This window comes from Bidens hawaiensis, unplaced genomic scaffold, assembly GCF_021521415.1.
Source record: "Bidens hawaiensis isolate Kalapana, Puna unplaced genomic scaffold, B.hawaiensis_p1.1 tig00014201_1, whole genome shotgun sequence".
Classification (NCBI taxonomy): Eukaryota; Viridiplantae; Streptophyta; class Magnoliopsida; order Asterales; family Asteraceae; genus Bidens; species Bidens hawaiensis.
Window position 1 is genome coordinate 159051 of NW_027492222.1, and position 16469 is coordinate 175519.

The following is a 16469-nucleotide window of genomic DNA, read 5'->3' on the forward strand; positions in this document are numbered from 1 at the left end:
TTTAACCCACGAAATACAAAAGGTATGTTAATACCCATGAGGAACAATTTTTTATATCTCCAAACCTAGGTTTTCCGGAAGGCTTTATTTTTGTCAAGCACTCAGAAATTGAGATGTTACATCATAATAAAAGTTTGTATGTTTAGAGAGTAACAAACTTTACTTTACATGGCATTCCTCTTTCTTTAATGTTTTCTACTGAAGAGTTCCTATCATTTAAATTTAGATTTAGGTATATTGATTTTTAACAATCTTAACTATAATCTTTTGATCGTTGCATGTTCTAATTAATGAATTGATTGATAACAATCTCACCTTTTATTATATTTGTTTCAACGGTCCACGACTAACAAAATTCTAACGACGTTAGTTGTAGCTCTCCGGAAAAACTTTTTTGGCCGAAAAACTCACATTTTTTTCGAAAAACTCAACATTTTTATCACATGTATCTTTGTAACCTTGGATCATACATTTAAGAATATTTTTCTAGTAAAGTCCTCAATTATTGAGGTCGTCTAAACCCTAGAACTATCATCGAAATCGGTTGGTGGTGTCAAGTGGTGGTGGTTGGTTGGTGGTGAGTCAGTTGGTGGTGGTGGCGGTGTTCAGGTGTTGTTCAGGTTGAATTTCCCGTAAAAAATGCGACTTTTCCGGTCAACAACGTGTTTCCGGCGACCCGCAAGTAGCAATGTTAGGATTCTGTTAGTCGCGAACCGTTGGAAACAAATACGTTAAAATATGAGACTGTCAACATCCAATTCGTTAGTCGGGACTAGCATCAACCAAAAGATGATAGTTGGCTTAATAAAACCCTTGACTTTTCCAGTAGTGTATACATGTAATCCTTCAACGTTATCAACTAATTTGCCTAAGGTTACTAAACAAACCGATGTTTTCATTTTAAATAAACTTTTAAAATGGCATCTCACGCACACTTTAGTATTACTTCTAAATTACACCTTTTGTTCATCACAAGACTCGAAAATTCACAACCTTTTTTCTAAGTTTTATCTTCTTCTTCTTTTTTTAGAAGACAACTTTCTTGTTTGTTAGACCACCGCTCTCCTCCAATTTAGAGAGTTTGTCCCACTATGGCCTGATTATGTTTTCATAACCAAGCCCACGTTGGATTTAAAGTTTGGCTTGGGCATCTGGGGCATACTGTTGGATGCTACTTGACAGTCGTTATGCCACAACAAGAGCAAATTTCTTTGGCATAACACACGGTAGGAGGAAAACCCGGGTGGGCTCGGGATTCGAATTGACAATCTCGCAAGGATTAGCTCAAATCCTTTATTGTCATAATCCACCAAAAATGACACAAGTGGAGGATCAAACTTAAGTCTCAATTAGAGAACCCAAGCCTCCTACCACCAGGTCATAAGTATGCAACACCGCTACCCACTTACCAAAATGCCTCTTTTGTTTGCAATTTTAGTTAAAACTTCTAACACCTTTTCCTATACTTTCTATGCATATAAACTTTCATATACAGAAAACAAAAACTCGACCGGTTAATAGAAATCATATGGTATTGTTAAACTTAAAAGTACTTGGTACTTATTCTAAGGACGGAACTATAACCACATAAGAAAACCCCTCATTGATAAACAACTGAATAAACACATATCTAATCTAATCCTAGGATTCGATCAATATTTCCACTGGGTATGGGTTAATAGGAGAATTAGGTTGAAGTGAATAGAACCATGCTAGATCCATATCTAATCTTGCAAAACGTAACCACCGTGAGCTCCTTACGGGAAGGACAAGATGGGGGGTCTTCCCGTAACCACCATCCGGCGTGAGAATAAGTATTGGTCGTATCCAGAAGGAAAGTGTAGAGTGATTGATGTAATATCGGAAGTGTGAATCTCCATACCTCATGATGATATGTTAGGTATTTATAGCCGTGGTAGGGGAAGGTGATTTCTGGAGTTGTCACTATCTGAAAGATGCTTCCTTCTACCTGAATGGACACGTGACCACTTTTGATAGGAAGTGACAACTAACCATATGCATGGGCATAACAGAATGTCCAGTTGGCTTCCCCTAATTGGACCTGTTATCACGTGCTATCCACAAGTAGGTAAACGTCATTATGAAGGAATATTTTTACCCAATCTTCTAGAAGGGGTTTGTTGTAGCTACCTTTCTTTCGAATAAGTGAAGTTATCTGCTTTACTCCTCCGCGTGTTGGAGGTTTCCGCATCTACGTGTAACTTCTGTTCTTCACTAGAATGGTACTTTGGACTTCAGACTTTGGTATATGATTCCCACAGATATTGTAGATGATCCGCGGGTGACTTTTATGGGTATCTTAAGTGACCCGTGGGTGTTATTTCATGGGTCACTGAATCTATTCACTACCCTACCTCTATAACAACATATTGTTGAAGAAAAACTAAAGAAAATAACATTCGTAGAATAAGTGAGAAAGGTCTAATTGGAGTTAACGAAATGATATATTAAGGACGAACTAACAACCACATAGATTAACTTTTACTTTAGCATTAGGGTAGTACTTAGATGCAAGTAAAATTGACACATAGCTACTAGGTTATGGTTATATGTGTTTAATTTTTATTACATTACTCGATCACCGTTTAGGGCTATGTGCTGTGAAAGGATGAAGGGCGCGTGAAACCCTAGCTGCCACATACGCATGCCTAGCATGGGACACCGCCTGCACACACAGTGACACAGGAGCGAATGATGCATTCGAGGGGATCTTCTTTGGCATTGGGTAACGTTTGATTTTTTAATTATTACTTAATAATATAAACCAATCATTTATCTCATCGTATCACAACATTTCATATCTTATTTACTATAAATTTTGTTTCTAGATGTAAAATATGAAACCATTTACTGAATTTGTGACGCCTATGTAACATTACCTTTTTTCACTCTTTACACCATCATAACGGTTTGGCCTAAGGTGTTGTTTAATAGCATCTGAATGGAATATTAAGAGGCTACCTTTAAATCAATTAGTTTACAATTGTATTTTGTTAAATGGCTCATAGAGCCTCTTAATGATTAAGTTTCAGAGATGTGTTAAATGATTTAGAGAAAACTGTTAATTAGTCCGACCTCTTATTAATTTAGTATAAGATTGTCAAACATTCCCTTAATATAACATAACATCATAAGAGCATAATCATCCCTTCGACCCTTTCCCTATTTATAAATCCAAAATTACAATAAAAATCACAACATTTTCTTCCTCTTTTTCAATTAAATAATACTTTTAATATCTTTATCAATACCTTTCCTCACCCATCTACTCATAACCGCTTCCAAAAAATACTAAAAAAATATAGGGTGTTACATAAACTTTTCAAATATACAAACATTTTTTCTCTTTTTCACTCACAACACCTAAACTACTCCATTAATATAAAAAAAGTTAATTGCAAATATGGTCCTTGTGATGGAACCCAAAATGCAGGTTTCAACATCGTGGTGACATTTTCGCGTATATGGGCCATGCGGTGGTCATTTTTTGCAATTAGGACTCCGTTGTGGACCCAAAGTTTGTTTTTATGCGAAAAGACTGTTCTACCTTTGCAATTTGCAACCTTGTGGTTTTATACATACAATTTGGACCCTCTGTCTATTAACATCTATTCCCTCCAACAGTTTTAACCAACCGAATGCTGACTTTTTAGGGTTCACTAACTTTGGCACGTTGACCTTTATTGTAAGCTGGTTATTACAATCTACTAAACATAAATAATCATAATCTTGACTATCTAAATTGATTATTTGTATAAAATTAACAAAATTATTATGAAATAAAAGTTTTACATAGTTTGACTTTCGTAAGACAAACTGTGACTTTACACAACATTAACCAATTGAAACACAAGGTGCACACATACATGTATATACATTCAAATCCATACAATAACACTACACAGAGTTTGACTTTCAGAGGTCAATTGTGACTTTACATATATTCAAATCCATACAATACATACATACACACACACACACACACACACATGTATATACACAAATACATACATACAAATACACACAGAGAGAGATACACACAAACATGCATATATACAAACTCATTTATATACACAGATACATACATACATACATATACAAATACATACAAATATCTACACACATACATTTATATACTCAGATGCATTCATATACACATACACATAGATATACACACACACATATATGCACATATACATTAACATATACTAATGCATACACATAGATGCCAACATACATATTACATACATATATACACAACCACATGTGATTGTGAATAGACAATTATGCCCATGCAAACACATATATAATAGACAGTTATGCCCAACAGTTATTCCAACATATATATTACATACATATATACACAGTTATATATGTGTGTGTATACATATTACATGCCCGACAAAGATATAAAGACATAAACACATGCACACATTGTTCTTTAAACACAGACATACATACAGACATACATACATACATACATACATACATACATACAAGCATACATAAAGATTAAGTTAACATAAGTTATAAGCAGTAGGTTATCATTAACATAAGTGAATACATATTACACATTAGTGGTTATACTAATATAACCAAACACCTAGTAATTATATAGTACCAAAATATTGGATTCTTTGTTCATCAAAACACATTATTACTACTTATTATTGATTGTAAGTACTAATATAACCAAACAAACATAAACAACTACTCCAAAAAATCTTGTCCACTTGCATTGAAGTTGATGGTGTAGATCATGTTCGGCCAGGTGTACACCAAAACCACCATATCAACGCTTAGGTGAGTCCATGACAAATCGAGCAACATCACAGCTACAATGAACAAGCATAAACACGAACTTGATTAGTAATCGAAGTAATCGCAGTTACAATTTCACATTTTATAACTCAAAATTCAGACTCGATTCATACATGAGAATAGTCGGGTGCTAGCAAAAAATGGTTATTAACCATGCCATTACGGTGAACTGATGACGATGAGATGGCGATGACGGCGATATGACGACAACGACGAGGGGTTAGGGTTGTAAGTTGCGAATGGGGAGGGGGCTTTATTGAGCCGGATGCTGGTGTGTGGGTGAAAAGACAATGTTGCCCTGAATCTAATGGAAGTAACAACCTTTAACTAATGGTTGGGCCCGATTGCGAAAAAAACGACCACCACATGGCCCATATCTACGAAAATGTCACCACGGGGTTGAAACTTGTGTTTTGGGTTCCACTACCGGGATCATATTTATTAATAACTCTATAAAAAGTTTACTCGAATAATATGATGGATAGACCGTGAATGCTCTATGTCTCTTAAAACAATCAAAACAAAACAAATGATATTTTAATAAGTGACTCTATATGAGATCATATTGAGAGACCATAAATATCTCGGAATATATTTCTTTATATATATACACACTACTTGATTATAAATTACACCCTCATCCCAACCAACACACCTTAGGCTGAGGGGTGTGGGGCTTCAACGGGGGCGCTAGAGCCCCTTCGCTCGCGCCCCCAGGCGCTAACACCACACCACCGGGGCGCTAACGGGGCGCTAACGGGGCGCTAACGCGGAAAACCATGCAGGCGTGAGCCTGTTAGCGGGAGAAGAGAGAGAAAAACACGGGATTTGATGGTTTTTTGACCGTTGGGAGCCGAACAAACCCAAAAAAAAAATATTTTTTCTATATAAATATACCCCATTAAAGCCCCCATTAAAGCCCCCCACACCAGGGCCAGAGGCTCCAACACCCCCCTTATCCAGTTTCTCTCTCTGCCACACGTCATAATATTATTGGTTGGAGCCCCCATTAAAGCCCCCCACACCCTTCAGCCTTAGTCTTCCTCGTCTGTCTGTCAGTAGACCCAAATCTTGAATTAAGGATCCCCACATCATAAAAACCATCACTTTTCATAAACCCTTTCCCATTAATTCCTCATCTATAAATACCCACGCCCACACCCAAACTTTAAACTTGTCGGTGCTTTTATTTTTATTTTATTTTATATTCTCTCAGTTTTCCCCTTTTACCCCTCTCTGTCATGGAGAGTAATTGTCCAGCTGAGAAGAGGAATAATAATCAGAGGCCGTACAAAGGTATCCGGATGAGGAAGTGGGGGAAGTGGGTGGCCGAAATCCGGGAGCCGAATAAGCGCTCCCGGATTTGGTTGGGTTCTTATTCATCGCCAGTGGCGGCCGCACGGGCGTATGACACGGCCGTGTATTACCTCCGTGGGCCGACAGCACGCTTGAATTTTCCAGAATTATTGGCTTCTGATGGGACGTCGGGGGAGTTGTCGGCGGCGACTATTAGGAAAAAGGCCACAGAGGTTGGGGCGAGAGTGGATGCTGAGACGAGTTGTACGTCGTTGCATATGAGTGGTACGTGTGTACCCGGTTCGGAACTCAAGGCGTGTTGGTTTCGAGAGAAACTTGACTTGAATATGAAACCCGAGGAGAACGGTGATGATTACTGTTGATGCTGGGGCAGTTGGGGGTGCAAGAAATCTTTTTTTTTTTTTTAATATTTTGGTTACTTTTTCATGTATTGTCTTGGAAACAGATGAAACAACTTTTGATGTTTACAATGTACATATAATCTTGTCCGTCTTTGTCTTTTTGTAATTTTAATTTTCTTGTGTTCGGTGGTGGTTGTTAGCCGTCCTAACTAATATAATTTTTAGTATAATATCCTTTTTTTATAACTAAATAAACAAAAAATAAATAAATGAAATAAAGAAAATCATGGGCTGTGATTGATTATATGAAAATTTACTTCGATGTTATTTTATTTTCTAGTAACACAATATCTATGGATCTATTCTTTACTATATATAATGCATTATTTATGGGCAAATTAAGACATTCAATATTAAGTAATTTATAATTTTTAAATACATTGTACAACCTTAAATAGGGGCATAGTAGACATTCTAACACTACATTTAACATTTCTTTCATATTTCTTCAAATTATTTACAACACTGGCCCTCAACTTTAGTCAACATTAGGAAATTTAAAGAATAGTTACCACTTTGATCCCTCATCTTTTAACTATATATTATTTATAATTTCACTTTTAACCCAAATTCTCCTGCGATTTTTAAACGGTCATAACCTTTTCATACGTTAATATTTTTTTAAAAATATTGCACAATAAAAACGAGCATTTAATTCTCTTTAATTTGAGTATAATATTGTCATAGTTTGTTTTCAGTTAAAAAAATAACATCTTACGTATATTCGTTTGTGGTCCGGTTTGATGGTTTTAAACTAAGCCGTGAGTCAAGCCGTTTTTTGTCATCGAAAACTGAAACCAAACCGTTGAAATTTATAACCCAACAAAAACAAACGATTAACAATGGTTAGATTTCGGTTTCTTTTGTACTTCGCTACTAAATTGAGTTTAAAATAATAATTCTTAATCCACGGTTTTAAATGGAATGATGAGCACCCAAAAATCTCTTACGTGATATTAAGGCCTGTATTTCCCGCTGCATCGCGCGGACACTCGTCTAGTTAATGAAATGTATCACAAGTTGAATAAACAAAATATATCATACACTGAATAATTAAAATATTATATAATAAATAGTTAGTAACTAAATTAATAAATTGTAAAACAATATATTGAGATAAAGGGATAATTTAATTGATTATTATTACTTTTTTTAATCAGTCTTTTGAATTAAGGAATAAAATATAAAGTGTTGAAATAATAAAAACGGGAAAATAAAACTATGGCTCACATAACTGTGACACGTGACATATCCCACTATTCATTGTGTGTAAATTTTTTTTGTTGACCACCTTCCACGCTTCAATTGGGAAAGGAATACAACCTAACCCAGGCCACTCAGGCAAACTGACGAGGAGAGATCCTTCTTTAAGGGCGTCACCGTCACGCGTAAAGTTTAATGAGTGAAGAAACGGATAAAGGAAACATTGGAAATTCTTCCAGCCGTCCGACATTGAAGGGCAATATCCCCTACATAAAGCTTAATAACGGAGACGGTTTTAGGAAAAAGTAATGAACCTCGCATTTTCGATAAATCTATATATTTATTTTAATTCAAACTTTTACATCATCTATTTTAAGAATCAAAACAGTAGTAACATCTTTAAAATTTGAGTAATCACTTGATCACGTGAATAAACTTTTTACGGTTGAAATTGCATGTTAACTTTTTTACTTCATGATGTCAATGTGTTATATTTGTGTAATTTAGGTTTTTTGTTTTGTATATATTTTTTTTTGAACAATAACTAAAAGAGGAACACTTCAAATGAGTCTAGTATCAAATAAATCGTTTTCCTTTTTACACTTACATTTTTCTTATTTTATAGAATTTCGATAATCAGTTCATAATGGAAAAAAGGAAAAGTTTCTCATCCAAGACAAAAAATGAAACAAGTGTGATCAATTAATAAACAAAATAATCGAACCACGAGGTGATATGGTCCCAAATATCTGGTCTTATTAATTATAGAGATATTTTGGCTTGATGACCCAATCAGGAATAACGTCACACAAAAAGGCACCAAGAGTAAGACATTATTTGAAAGCTTTTATCAACTAGAGCCACTACTACCTAACATGTGTTTTTCTGTTTTCTGGCCAATACAAGTATACAACTACATTTATTATTTGTAGCGATATATATAAGAGTCGGTCTCCGTATAAAAAAAACTCATTTATTATAATGAAGAATAGAAAGCAATACGTAGACAACACGTATAGGTTTGAGTTTTATAACTTATTAACTTAATGAAAAGTTATAAGTAAATAAAATAAGGAATCCCAAACACCACCTTAGTGTTTTGAAACCAATTGTACAATTTAGGGTTTTGAAATGGAAACTTGGACATGGAGTTGGGCCTTTGTATAATAAGAAAAATGGGTTGGGCTTGGGAAGGTGGACTAATAACTTAAACCTATCAGCTTATTAGGTTAGCTGTAGAGGTGCACAAATCGGGTATTATGAAAAATCGGGTTCGGGTATGAAACCGGGTTCATGTATGATCGGGTATTGAAAAATCGGGTATTAACAATAATCGGGTCGGGTTCGGGTCGGGTATTGGCTTGAAAAACCATACCCTGTGTACCGGGTTCGGGTAGGGTATTGAACCGGGTCTTCAATACCCATGTATTTGAAGACCCTACTTTCGGGTATTGAAAAAAAACCCGTTTTATGGGTTTTGAATACCCTATTTTCCGGGTATTAAAAAAACCACTTTTTACAGTTTTCTTCTATTAACATGTTTGCTTCATTTTTTTATCCTAACTCCATTTTTTTGCATACAAACTTCAAAGTTCATTCATACGTAACAACTAAACAATGATATGAAAAACATATATTTAATGTGTTTTCAGTTGTTGTTTGGTATATAAAAAGGTGTTGCTCTAAACAAGTATTTATATCATATACGTGCTCCAAAAAAGATCCGTTGGAGAACGACTATAGATCTGTGGACAGTCACACAAAAACATGTGCACAAACACTAATATCCTAGCATGCAAAAAATCCGGTTCCGGTATGCAAAAAACCCGGGTTTCGGGTATAACTAGAACCGGGTTTCGGGTATAGTTTAAACCGGGTTTCGGGTATACCTAGAACCGGGTTTCGGGTATTATCGGGTCAGGTACGGGTTCGGGTTTCAACATTGAAAGTCATACCCTATCCGTACCCTACGGGTAAGGTCGGGTTCGGGTTCGGGTATTAAATTCCCGGGTTTTAAAAAACCGGTTCCGGGTTTTTTTTCAGACCCGGTTCCGGATTCAGGTTTTTTGTGCACCTCTAGTTAGCTGAACAACCCAAATTCAAAAATTCCTATATCCGAAAACCGAATTGGAAATCACATATCTAATCCCTCAATGCCAACTCAATGTAACATAATTGGTCATTCACATTAATTAATGCTAACTTTTATAATAATTAAGTTAAATTATTTTTCTAATGAATATTTGTATTTTGGAATCCTGAAGACAACACTCTTGTCTCTTTAAAACGATCTTATCTATCCCGATTTAAACCAAAATATATAAGCAAGATAACCAAATCCGGCAGTTTGACGCGATATTATAACTTTCCAGTGGGCTTCTGGATCTGTCCGCCAGAAGCAATCGATGGCATCAATTCCTCAGCTTCTACGCCCCATAACCCTTTCCAAACCGTCATCCGCCACCGTATTCCACCACCAGCTGCCCTGTCTAACCTCATCTTCTCGTATCTCCACACCACCGTCCTCTTGCCTCTTCCCGCTTTCTACTTCTAGAACCACTCTCATCGTTGCCGCCGCCGCCGCAGCTGCAGAAGCTACCTTGACCGGTAATTCCGTGCCGGTACTTCCTTTATTTTCTCAATTGTTTACTCAATTCTACGGTTACCGTTATTCGTATACTGTTTAGGTAGACGGACCTGTTAATACGAGACCTGTTTAATTTCGTGTCTAAATTGTTAAACTATTGGACTATGCTATTATTAGTGAGCCCACGGGCTCAAACTAATAATAATATAGTCCAATATAAACAACTGTTAAATAAAAAGTAAAAATAAATTATGATTTGGTTTTAGTGTGTTAAGGATTTTTGTTTCAAATTAGTTAAAAGGATTATGTATTAATTAATACTTTTGTGAACTTTTGGCAACTTACGTTGGTAACTACTTTTATGAACTTTTGGGCTTTACACCTTTTGTGTCTTAAATAGGGGTGGCAACCTTGACCCAAACCATTCCAAATGGGTCAATTTGGGTTGTTTTAAAATTCAAATGGGTTGAATTGGGTCATAGGTTTTAATTAAATGGGTCAAAATGGGTCACTTGAAATTCCACATTCTTATTTTTGGGTCAAAATGGGTTGACAAATTTAACTACATGGGTCGATATGGGTTAGTGTATTAAGGAAAAGTGACATGTTTGGGTTGAAATGGGTTTTAGATTGGAACGATATCGGTTTAGGTTTCGGCTCGGATCAGCTTTCGTGCCGACACGAGTTTTAGCACTGGACGGGTTGGGTTTCGGTTTCTTTCGAGTTTTCGCACTAGACGGGTCGATTAAGGTTTTTGATTCGTTTTCGTCGACATTTCGGTTTCGGTTAATTTGTCGGGTTTTTTTTTTTTTTTTTTGATGAACGAGGTTAACGGTGAAAATATTTTGGTTTTTTTACTTTTTTCGTTATTTGTTTATATTTTAAGTTATGATTTTTTATTTGTTTTTTTTGAATTTTTTTTGAGGGATTTTGATCTTAATAGAAATCATCAAAAAATATTCAAAAAAATTAATAAAAAAATCATAACTCAAAAAATAAAACAAAAACAAAAAATGTAAAAAAACTAAAACGTTTCGTCCGTTGTCCTCGTTCAAAAAAAAATCGACAAATTAACCGAAACTGAAATATCGACAACAACGAAACAAAAACATGCTGAAACAAGCTGTTATGTGATGAAAGGAACTGAAAAATCGCTAAAGCAAGCTGTTAAGTGCTGAAACGACCTGAAAAATCGCTTAAACGAGCTATTTGATGCTAAAACGAACTGAAAAATCGCTTAAACGAGCTATTTGATGCTAAAACGAACTGAAAAATCGCTTAAACGAGCTGTTACGTGCTGAAATGAACTGAAAAATCGCTAAATCGCTTAAACAAGCTGTTACGTGCTGAAACGAACTGAAAAATCGCTTAAACGAGCTGTTACGTGCTAAAACGAACTGAAAAATCGCATGCGCTGAAACGAACTGAAAAATCGCTTAAACGAGCTGTTACGCGCTGAAAAGAACTGAAAAATCACTTAAACGAGCTGTTACGCTCTGAAACGAACTGAAAAATCGCTTAAATGAGCTGTTACGCGCTGAAACGAACTAAAAAATCGCTAAAACAAGCTGTTACGCGCTGAAACGAACTGAAAAATCGCTTAAACGAGCTGTTAAGCGATGAAACAAACTGAAAAATCGCTTAAACGAGCTGTTAAGCGCTGAAAAGAACTGAAAAATCGCTTAAACGAGCTGTGACGCGATGAAACGAACTGAAAAATCGCTTAAACGAGCTGTTACCCGCTGAAACGAACTTTAAAATCGCTTAAACGAGCTGTTACCCGCTGAAACGAACTTTAAAATCGCTTAAACGAGCTGTTACGCGATGAAACGAACTGAAAAATCGCTTAAACGAGCTGTTACGCGCTGAAACGAACTGAAAAATCGCTTAAACGAGCTGTTACGCGCTGAAACGAACTGAAAAATCGCTTAAACGAGCTGTTACGTGCTGAAACGAACTGAAAAATCACTTAAACGAGCTCTTACACGCTGAAACGAACTGAAAAATCGCTTAAACGAGCTGTTACGTGCTGAAACGAACTAAAAAATCGCTTAAGCGAGCTGTTATGTGCTGAAACGAACTGAAAAATCGCTTAAACGAGCTGTTACGCGCTGAAACGAACTGAAAAATCGCTTAAACGAGTTTTGACCCAAACCCGTTTTGACCCGTTCTAACCTTGACCCGTTATAACCCGAACCTGTTGACCCTAACCCGTTCCGACCCGAACCAAAAGAACCCTTTTTTTAAGTGACCCGTTTTGACCCTAACCCGTTTCGACCCTAACCCGTTTCAACCCTAACCCGTTCCGACCCATGACCCATTTTGACCCAACCCAACCCATTTGCCACCTCTAGTCTTAAACATGTCGGCATGTCTAAACTCTAAAGAGCTGTTTGAACCCGTATATATTATTATTATTTTTAAGAAAGTAAACAAAATATTTGATGTTTTTTTTGAACGACCAACTAAGTAACGCCGGGTACTTCGTACGCGGCCCCCATTGGTCAAAGGTAGCCCGAGCCGGTCACTATTCCGGACGGACGAAGCTCCTAGCGGTCCACCCTATTGAGGGATTCACCGGATAATGATTTTAGATTATTATGATTTGTGGATTTTTGTTTCAAATTATGTTAAGGGTTACGTGTTTATTAAGATTTTACAAACTTTTGGCAACTTTTGTTTCACTGCATACATGGTATTTATCATGTTCTTAAACAGGTCGTGTCAAGTAACCTGTTTCTAAACAGGTTCATGCTTGGAAAAAAAATGACACGTTAGTTATTGTATTCGTGTTCGTGTATAAGCAATTGTGTTTTATCGTGCCATTTATGACCTGTTATGTCAGCCCTTAGGTTTAGCATGTTTATATAGTGTCGAATTGTGACAAAAACAGTAAGGATGAAAAATTTTCATGGAATTTCATCGAATACCTTGTAGGCAATCAGGTAAATGGGGTTAGAAGCAAGGTGGCTTTTATATCTTCAATCACAGCCTTTTAAAACAGTATATTAGCTACATGAAACCATAGTTATCAAATGCGAGAAGCGCTCTAAAGCGATGAAGATGCGTCTAGCGCCTAGGCGATAAGCGCAAAAAAAGCGCCCGATTTTTAAAAAAAAGCGCACATTAAAATTTTTTTTAACTAAAGTTAAACATCTTAATAAGAAAATTGTACTTCCATCCCAGATCTTTTCTGTTGAATTGTGAGGTTCCAACATCAAACTGAGATTGAGAAGCCATTTGCTAACCAGAATATTAAACTTAGATAAGAGATAAGAAATAGAAAATGCAAAAGAAATAAGGAACAAAAAATAATTAAAACCTTATAAAATAATAATATTTATATAAAAATTATGATAAAATAAATATGTAAATAAAACGTGATACAGAATAAATATGTATGATGTTACAGAATAAATCTATCTTAACTTGAATAAATAAAATAAATATTATACACAAACAAGAATTATGTTTGATGTTAATGGTAAATTATGTAAATATGCCTTTTTTTTAGGTAATCAGTTATTAATTTACGTAAATTTGACTATTTTTCAGGGAATCCTTATTTGTTAGTTATTGATAAATCAAAAGAAATCAGAAAAAATAGCAAATTTCTCCAAAATGTTCGCTTTTTTCCTCGACCAACACTAGTCGCTAAACATTCGCTTTTCTCTGAAATTGCGCCTAGACGAGCGCCTCCGCCGCTTTTGATAACCATGCATGAAACTTAAAGTTCGGTCGTTTATCTATGACAGATGTTATTGTTGTTTTCAGCCAAGAAATGGAGCTCTGATTGTGGGTGATTTTATGACTAGAAAAAATGATTTACACGTAGTAAAGCCCACAACTACAGTAGATGAAGGTTTTGCTTTACCAAGAACAAGTTCATTGATCACTTCACACTTTATTTTATTTTTTAAATTATTTTCCGCCTTACAGCTCTGGAAGCTCTTGTACAACACAGAATAACTGGCTTTCCTGTAATTGATGATGACTGGAAATTGGTAACTCTATGTATTATATAGAAGATTTGAAGCTTGATGCGTCATATGCTTTTAATGAAACAGTCTCCCATATGATGAGCATAAATGCTTGTAATGTTTGTGATGAAGTAATCATTTTTTTTGCAGGTTGGGCTGGTTTCGGATTACGACTTACTAGCACTGGATTCTGTATCAGGTAAGCCATAACTTGAAGTATCAAATTCTATTGTTTTACTAATTTGCACAAACTTATCTTGATTTCAGTTCTGAGATGGTTAATTTTCATTTCAAATGTACATTTTATTTTGAATATCAACAATCCCTTTTTCAGTTTTCCTACTTAAACCTCTTACATGACTGGATTGTTCCTATTCACAAAATAACTACACCATACCGCTGTTTATTAACATAGTATTAGCATGTTTATGATGAATGATGAAGTAGTACCGTTTTGCCAAAGAAATGGCAAGTACATGGGGTTTTAATGGATAATACTAAATAGTTTCATTAATGTGACTAATGCTTCTTACTTAATTAGCAATCCCTAGACTAAACCAATTTAACTTTTGATTAGGCGCTGTGCGATCTGATACGAACTTGTTCCCGGAAGTTGATAGCACCTGGAAGGTAAATTGTCTGCCATCTATCCTAATGATGCTTTTGTTGACAACTATATTAAGTTCCTTATCTGAGATAATCTCATATATCCCTCAAACTTTTGTATAATATCATATTCACTCAAACAAACATTTCATATATCAAATATACCCATTTTCAAATTTATGACTTCTATACATCTCCCCTAAAACTCGTGTTCGAATATGAGATTTTTAGGTACTAGGAAAAAGGGAAGGGTATAATGGTCATATTTAAAACTGTATTATAAAATGGGTTATTATGAAATTTGTAAGTATTTTGAATGGGTATATTTAATATGCATTTTTTTGGTTGTGTAAATATGATATTATGTAAGTTTCAAGGGTATATACGAAAATCTCCTTTTGTTATATTTAGGGAGCAATATTAATTTTCTATGCATATACATATATTATCTTGTATTGCACATGCGCTTTTAATGCGTTCAAGAGATGGGCGTGTGTTACGTAACAGGCGAGCCCTTTGCATCTTGAGTGTTCCTTGCACCTTTGACTCCTTCTAACTACTTTTGTTGACATAATGTATCAAGTTTGTTTATTATATCACATCTATGGCACCCCATTTTCTATCTAAACTAAAACAATGATTGCAGACATTCAACGAGGTACAAAAACTGCTCAATAAGACCGACGGGAAAGTAGTTGGTGATTTAATGACACCCGCACCATTAGTGGTTCGTGAAAACACGAATCTCGAGGACGCCGCCAGGTTTATCCTACCTTCCATTTTTTATATTCTATTTCTCAAAATCTTATAAAAGAATCCTATGATGTCAGATTGTTACTTGAAACCAAATATCGCCGCCTTCCGGTTGTAGATGGTGAAGGAAAGCTGGTAAGATCCTTAATCTTTCAATGATCATGTTATTATTAACGACATAATTTATCATAAGTCTTTTACCGTTACTTTTGCTTACAAGGTGGGAATTATTACACGAGGAAACGTTGTAAGAGCTGCCCTACAAATAAAAAAGGCGAGCGAGTCCAAAACATAACATTTTGGAGGAAATGGTATACATTCATTCTATTGAAGTTTAACTTGTATGTGTTTGTTATAAATCTGATTGCCTCGTATAATTGTTTAAACTTAAAAACGTTTCTTTTGTTGTAATATAGTCTTGTAAACTGTGTTCTCTCTCATGTCGGAAAATGAAAAGAATATTTGCTAGTTTGGGCAAGGCATAGTTAGTGGTTTTCTTTAGTATCAAATTCTGTATACATAAATGAAAACCCACCTACTCTGGCTAAGGCTTCAACATTATGTTCACATCCTGGGTTTCATATTTAAGGATAGCCAAACCACATAGAACAACTATAGCTGTAGTTGTTTAGAGTAGATAATAAAAAGTGTCGACGCCATTTGGTTGAATTAACGCTCAGAATTTCGATTATAACACTATCTTGTAAGCACTAGTTTTGTGGTAAAAGTTGGTTCTGAGCTCAAACTGAGTTAAAATCAAAGTTATGGTATATCGTGAAT

General features: G+C 35.4%; 1 protein-coding gene and 1 pseudogene across 1 annotated transcript; both read left to right on the forward strand.

The window, feature by feature from the left end:
- Positions 1–5883: 5883 nt before the first annotated feature.
- LOC143546059 (ethylene-responsive transcription factor ERF010 pseudogene) lies at positions 5884–6736 on the forward strand (annotated as a pseudogene).
- A 3366-nt stretch (positions 6737–10102) lies between these two features.
- Positions 10103–16185, forward strand: LOC143546060 (CBS domain-containing protein CBSX1, chloroplastic-like). The gene is made up of 8 exons (XM_077037809.1): positions 10103–10384; positions 14125–14212; positions 14290–14354; positions 14481–14529; positions 14908–14960; positions 15583–15698; positions 15767–15824; positions 15910–16185. The coding sequence occupies exons 1-8, from the start codon at positions 10169–10171 to the stop codon at positions 15982–15984; spliced, it is 720 nt and encodes a 239-aa protein (XP_076893924.1). The 5' UTR covers positions 10103–10168; the 3' UTR covers positions 15985–16185.
- Positions 16186–16469: the final 284 nt, after the last annotated feature.

Excerpts from the sequence above, each read along its gene's own strand:
- LOC143546060 (XM_077037809.1), top strand. The coding sequence starts at position 10,169 with ATGGCATCAATTCCTCAGCTTCTACGCCCCATAACCCTTTCCAAACCG. Across the intron at positions 14,355-14,480 it reads TTGATGATGACTGGAAATTG|GTTGGGCTGGTTTCGGATTA; the intron begins GTAACTCTATGT and ends TTTTTTTTGCAG. Across the intron at positions 14,961-15,582 it reads AAGTTGATAGCACCTGGAAG|ACATTCAACGAGGTACAAAA; the intron begins GTAAATTGTCTG and ends CAATGATTGCAG.